General features: G+C 52.8%; 1 protein-coding gene across 1 annotated transcript; it reads right to left on the reverse strand.

Annotated features, from left to right (window-relative positions):
- Window positions 1-1,882: 1,882 nt before the first annotated feature.
- LOC131090607 (zinc finger protein 883-like) lies at window positions 1,883-5,478 on the reverse strand. Its single transcript, XM_058036083.1, has 3 exons — window positions 5,387-5,478; window positions 4,658-4,723; window positions 1,883-4,504 (listed from the first exon to the last, which is right to left on the reverse strand). The coding sequence occupies exons 2-3, from the start codon at window positions 4,677-4,679 to the stop codon at window positions 3,078-3,080; spliced, it is 1,449 nt and encodes a 482-aa protein (XP_057892066.1). The 5' UTR covers window positions 4,680-4,723; window positions 5,387-5,478; the 3' UTR covers window positions 1,883-3,077.
- Window positions 5,479-5,994: the final 516 nt, after the last annotated feature.

Genomic DNA, 5,994 nt, shown 5'->3' on the forward strand with positions numbered 1-5,994 from the left:
TATTTTATCTCAATTAAAACTGCTGCTAAATTGTAAGTTTGTGGTTTATTAGACATATGGGACCACATATATAAGATCAGGAATATGACTTAATAGTTTACAAAACCAAAATTAATATTATTCAGCTAAATTAACAAGGAATAGAAAAGCATTCGAGACTTAATCACAAAGGATAAAGTAACAGAAATTATGATACTTGATTAAATGAATATGTTTTTACTTAATGAGTTAATAGCTCAGTCTCCTCTGGCTTTTGATCTCCTCCCCAGAAGGGGTGCAGTTCTTTGATCTCCTCTCCATGGGGGGCATAGTCCTTAGGGTTTGGTCTAGGCTTTGGCATGGGGTGTTGTGTTTTGGATGATGATGACTGCCAAAAACCCCCATAAAATCTCCCCCGGAACCCCCAAATTCACTCAAACCCCCTCAAACTTCCTCCCAACCACCTCAGGAAAAATTTTGGGTGGATTTTGGGGGGGGTTTGGGTACCTCATGCATGCTGAAGTGGGCGTAGGATTCAAACCCACTAAAAATTCCCCTCTAAAATTCCCCTAAAATCCCTCCAAATCTCCCCCAAACCCCCAGAGGATGGATTTGGGGGAAATTTTGGGTTAATTTTTGGTAATTTGGGGTCAATTCTGGGTGGATTTTGGGTGGTTTTGGTACCTCCCCGACACCAAATTTGGCGTAGGATTCAAATCCAGACAAAATCTCCCTCAAATCTCCTCAAAACCCTCCAAATTCTCCCCCAAAATGTGGGGGTTCCCAGGAGGGGGCACCGCTGATCCAGGGCATGGAGGCGCTGCCTGCAATCATCCATAACCGCCCCCAAGGAGCCTCCAAGGCTTTACCCTCCATGAGCTGCAGCAGACGTGTCAGGAAAGGTGACAAGAGCCTGTGAAATGGTCCTTGTTGCAGGCAGATTAGCCACTTGTAGCTCTTCAAAACTCCCTCCCATGAAAAACAAAAAATCTTAAACCGTTCCTAAATGTGAAAAACACGTTCACTCTCCTGTGAAAATGTAAAAAGTTTAATAAAGGACAATGAGAGACCAGGACCATGGAGCAAAGGTTATCACGGCCGGGTGCATCTTGGCACCGGGGATCCCCCGGAAATACCTTTCCCTTTACATCAGCCTGTTGCATATTCATAGACCCTCATGCACAGCAAACTTTACCCCCAAACTAGTTTACATGCTTCAAGAACGGTTTAGCATGGCTCTTCCTTGGATCTGCCTTTTTAGGGCATGCAGATTCCTTGGTTGTGGTTTTAGTCCATTCTTATCACCTCCAGTTTTTGGGCCTTGGTCCACTCTGCCTTCAGACGGGGAGTGCTGATAGTTGGCAGATCTGTACAGGTGTCCTCATCCTGTGTGCATTGGATGTTATCCCGTCCAAGCAGGCAGTTTAACACAAGCAGCTATTTCACTAAGATTAATTAATGACAGAAAACAAAACTATATCTTTACAACACAGTTACTTTAACATCACACATATAAAATCTATTTTAATATCTGTGAAAAGCCAATATTATAATACATATCCATAAAAATAAACCTCTCGCTGAATGATGGTAGATGTCGGTCCCATGGCCCAGTCCCAGTACTGGGAATTTTGCTTCCCTTACTGGAAGTTCCCCTCCTCATAAGCTTTCTACTCCCATGTTTTTAAGGTCACTATCGTTATACACATATATTATAATATTGGCTTTTCAAAGATATTAAAATGTATTTTATATCTGTGTGTTAAAGTAACTGTTATTGTCTTGGTTTGAAAAGACAGGTGTCAGCTAAGGAAGGCAGGTTCCTTCCCTGGAATGGAAAATGTAAACCCCCTCCCTCTGAATTGTTGTAATTTTGAAATTAAGGGGCTCTCAAGCAAAGATATGGGAATAGGAATAACAGGTTTTATAAGGAAAAATTAAAAATACAATTGCTGTAGTACAAACAAACAAAACCACTGACAGAGTCAGAACAGTACCTGACACCTTGTGGGTCAGGGTATTGGCAGCAGTCCCAGTCAATGGTGGCTGCAGCCCTCCTGCAGTGCCAGGTGTGGTTCTGTTGGAGCAGGGAGCCTGGAGAAGGGTGGAGTTTTCCTCTGAAGGTCCGGGCTGCTGCAGATGGGCTGGGGAATCTTCCGTCCTCTGGGAATCCAGTGGAGAAGACAGCTGCTCCTCTGGGAATGCAGTGGGAAAAGGCTGATCCTCTGAGAATGCAGTGGGAAAAGGCTGCTGTGGTGTTCCAAACCTCAGATTCTATCCAGGAATGCGTGGCTCCTCCTCCTGGGCGGAGCATCACCTAATGGCAGGATGTCATTTTATCAGCCATGCAGGGACACTCAATGGCCCATTAACAGCAGATAATTAATAATTAATGGCCAGTCCATTATCAGAAGATATCTCCTGGAGGGAGGATTGGTTGTGGAAGAGATAAACTGCCCAATGAACAGAAGATAACTGCCCCACCTCTGACAGATGGCAAACAGAACACACACTTATCTTGCAATCGAGGACCTGTCCTCACTGGCTGCCCCCATTCTCCAGAGTTCATGGTATCCAGGGAGGCTGCAGCTGCTGATGTCGGGAACAAACAAGTTGGGTTTTGGTTTGAGAAAGCTCCAGAATCCATTTCTGACCCCTGACAGACAGGGCAAAGGCAGAGCCATGGGGTTTTTATAGGGTATCCCAGGGCTGGAGTTGGGGTTTGGGTCAAGAGAGGAGTTCTTAGCAACACAAGTAGGGTGAAATCAAATTCCTGCCTCTTAGACACAGAGCCACTCCACACAGAATGTGTCCCCAAGTCCTAAATTCCCCCTCAAACTCCTGATTAATGGAGGGACTTTGGACATCTTTGATCAATTTCATTCATTTAACCCTGTTTGGCTGCTTTTAAGAGATGAAGATGAAGCAGAAGAAAATTCAGGCCAAACGTAAAGGAGAAGCAGCCAGGCGTGTTCCCAACATGGATCACAGGAATGTGAGTGACCAGGGCTGTGCCCAAAGTGCCTCCTCCAGTGGGGGATGGAGCTGGAGCAGCGCACGAAGCTCCTCCCGCACTCGGGGCACTCGCAGGGCTTCCCTTACCGGTAGCTCCGTTGGTGCTTGTTCAAGTGAGAGCGCTGTGAGAAGCTCTTCCCACACTCCTCACACTCGTAGGGCCTCTCCCCAGTGTGGATGCGCCGGTGGGTGATGAGGGTGCAGTTGTGCTTGAATCCCTTCCCGCAGTCGGGGCATTGGAAGGGCCTCTCCTCTCTGTGAATGTGATAGTGCCGGAGGAGATAGGAGCTGGTCTTAAACCTCTTCCTGCATTTATCACACTCGTAGGGCCTCTCCCCTGTGTGGATCTTTTGGTGGCGGATCAGGTAGGAATGCTGCCTGAAGCTCTTTCCACATTTCCCACACCTGTGCGACCGTTTTCCAGTGTGGATGTTCCGGTGCTGAATCAGGTTGGCGCTCTGTCTGAACCTCTTCCCACACTCCCCACACTCGTAGGGCCGTTCCCCAGTGTGGGTCCTCTGGTGCCTGATCAGGGTTGAGCTCCGACTGAAGCTCTTCCCACATTCCTCACACTCGTGGGGCCTCTCCCCAGTATGGATTTGTCGGTGCATGACAAGATGAGAATTGTGCCTGAAGCCCTGCCCACAGTCGGGGCAGCAGAAGGGCCTCTCCTCTGTGTGCGTGCGCTGGTGCTTGAGGAGATGGGAGCTGGACTTAAATCTCTTCCTGCACTGATCGCACTCGTAGTGCCGTTCCCCAGTGTGGGTCCTCTGGTGCCTGATCAGGGTGGAGCTCCAGCTGAAGCTCTTCCCACATTCCTCACACTCGTAGGGCCTCTCCCCAGTGTGGACCACCTGGTGCCTCATCAGCTGGGATCTCAAGCTGAAGCTCTTCCCACATTCCTCACACTCATAGGGCCTCTCCCCGGTGTGGATTACCTGGTGCTGGATCACGCTGGAGCTCCGGCTGAAGCTCTTCCCACATTCCTCACACTTATGGGGCCTCTCCCCAGTATGGATTTGTTGGTGCATGACAAGATGGGACTTGTGCCTGAATCCCTTCCCACAGTCGGGGCAGCGGAAGGGCATCTCCTCCATGTGCGTGCGCTGGTGCTGGAGGAGATGGGAGCTGGTCTTAAATCTTCTCCTGCATTCATCACAATCGTAGGGCCGTTCTCCAGTGTGGGTCCTCTGGTGCTTGATCAGGTTGGAGCTCCTCCGGAACCTCTTCCCACACTGCACACGTTTCTGGGGCTTCTCCCCATCATGGAGCTGCTCATGGAGCACCAGCTCCGAGCTCTGGCTCCATCTCTGGCCGCCTTCCTGGCCCAGGTTGGCTCTTTCCCCCTCAGATCCCCGCCAGCTGCGTTTGCAGCCCCTCCTCGTGCGGCATCTCCAGGGCTTTTCCTCCCCGTTGGATTCCTGCGCTGTGGAGCCGCTCAAAACGGCCTCTGCCACCAGGTTCTGCCGCGGGCATTTGTCCTCCCTGCTCTCCATGCTCAGCTCCTGCTCTGGGGGAGGACGGACAAGGACAGGATGGGATTTGCCTCCATACCACAGGCAAGGGCAAGGAGATCCCCCCAGGGCTGAGCTGCAGCCGGGGCCATGCTGGGCTGGGAGATGGAGCAGCACAGAGGGGAAAGGGGCACTGACTTCCTCCTCACCTGCATCAGTGTCCTGGGGCATCTTCCTCTTCCTCACAGCCTCCCAGGGGTTGGGAATGGGAAATCCTGGTTTGGGGAAAACAAGGGATGAGCACATTGAGTTTGAAGGTCCCTCTGCCCAAGTCCATCTCTAGGAGTCACTGGCAATCTGGGTGGCATAAAAACCTCCCAAACACCAAGATTCAGCCCTGGAAAAGCTTCCCAGGAGTTTCCTGTGCCTGGTCCCTCCTCTTTGGTGTTTGGGGGTTCCCCCTGTCCCAGCTGCTGGGGTCACGCTTGGATTCGGGGCCCCCATTCTCCTCGGTGCCTGCCCTGCTCAGGCTGCCGGCAGTCCCAGCAATGCCAAAAGCTCCTCCCTCTTCGCTCTCCCCATTTCGGGATGCCGGGGCTGTTTGGGCTCCCAGGCTCCCTTCTCCCCTCATTCTCTGCTCTGGGCTGCAGCAGCTCCAAGGAGTCCCCCCTGCCCCTCTCCAGGCTCTTGAGGCTCCTGCCAGTGGCGGCGCTCCCCCCTCTCTGGGCTCCCCACTTTGGGCTCCTGGGGGACACAGGGCTCTGCTCCTCCAGGCTGCCTCTGCCGGCAGCTGCCACCGCCACCCCCCGATGTCCCCTCAAGGGGCCTTTTCTGCTCAGCCTTGGACTGCTTCATTCTCCAAACATCCCCAAAAAACCCAACCCAGGGACCCCCCGGGATATCTGGGCTGAGCTCCCCCCCCCCCAATCGCCGCTCACCTGCGCTTTGTGGGGGGAGATGATCCCACGGGTGGGGACTGAGAATTCAAGGAAGGCACGACTGAGTGCTTCTTTCTCCTTTCCTTGATGCTCCTTTGTCCCTCCTCTTCCTCCCTCTCCTCTTCCATCCCTCCTCCCTCCTAACCTCGCCTCCTTCTCCCCCTCCATCCCTGCCCTTCCCTCCCTCCTCCTCCTCCCCCAGCAGCAGCCACACCCTCGGTGCCCCGTTCCCGCAGCCCTGGCAGCCCGCGGCAGGAGCGGGGACAGGTCGGGATGGGCAGCGCGGGGCTCTCGGCTGCTCCCAGCCGCTGCGGGCGGGGGGAACCCGGCCCGGGCCAAAGGAGAGGCAAACTGGGCAAACTGGGGGCTGCCCATCCCAACTGGGCCTTGCTGGGGACCCTGCCTGGCCACTGCCAGCCCTTGGGGCTCTTCTCGGCACATCCACCAGCGGGGAACACACACAGGGCTGGGAGATCCCAGCAGAGGCAGCACTGCCAGGGACTGGGCTGCACTGGGATCGTACTGGGAGTGACTGGGGCTGTACTGGGTTTGTACTGACATCATACTAGGATCGTACTGGGATTGTTCTGAGTTTGTGTTGATATTAT

The sequence above is a fragment of the Melospiza georgiana genome, chromosome 17, assembly GCF_028018845.1.
Source record: "Melospiza georgiana isolate bMelGeo1 chromosome 17, bMelGeo1.pri, whole genome shotgun sequence".
In the NCBI taxonomy this organism is placed as follows: domain Eukaryota; kingdom Metazoa; phylum Chordata; class Aves; order Passeriformes; family Passerellidae; genus Melospiza; species Melospiza georgiana.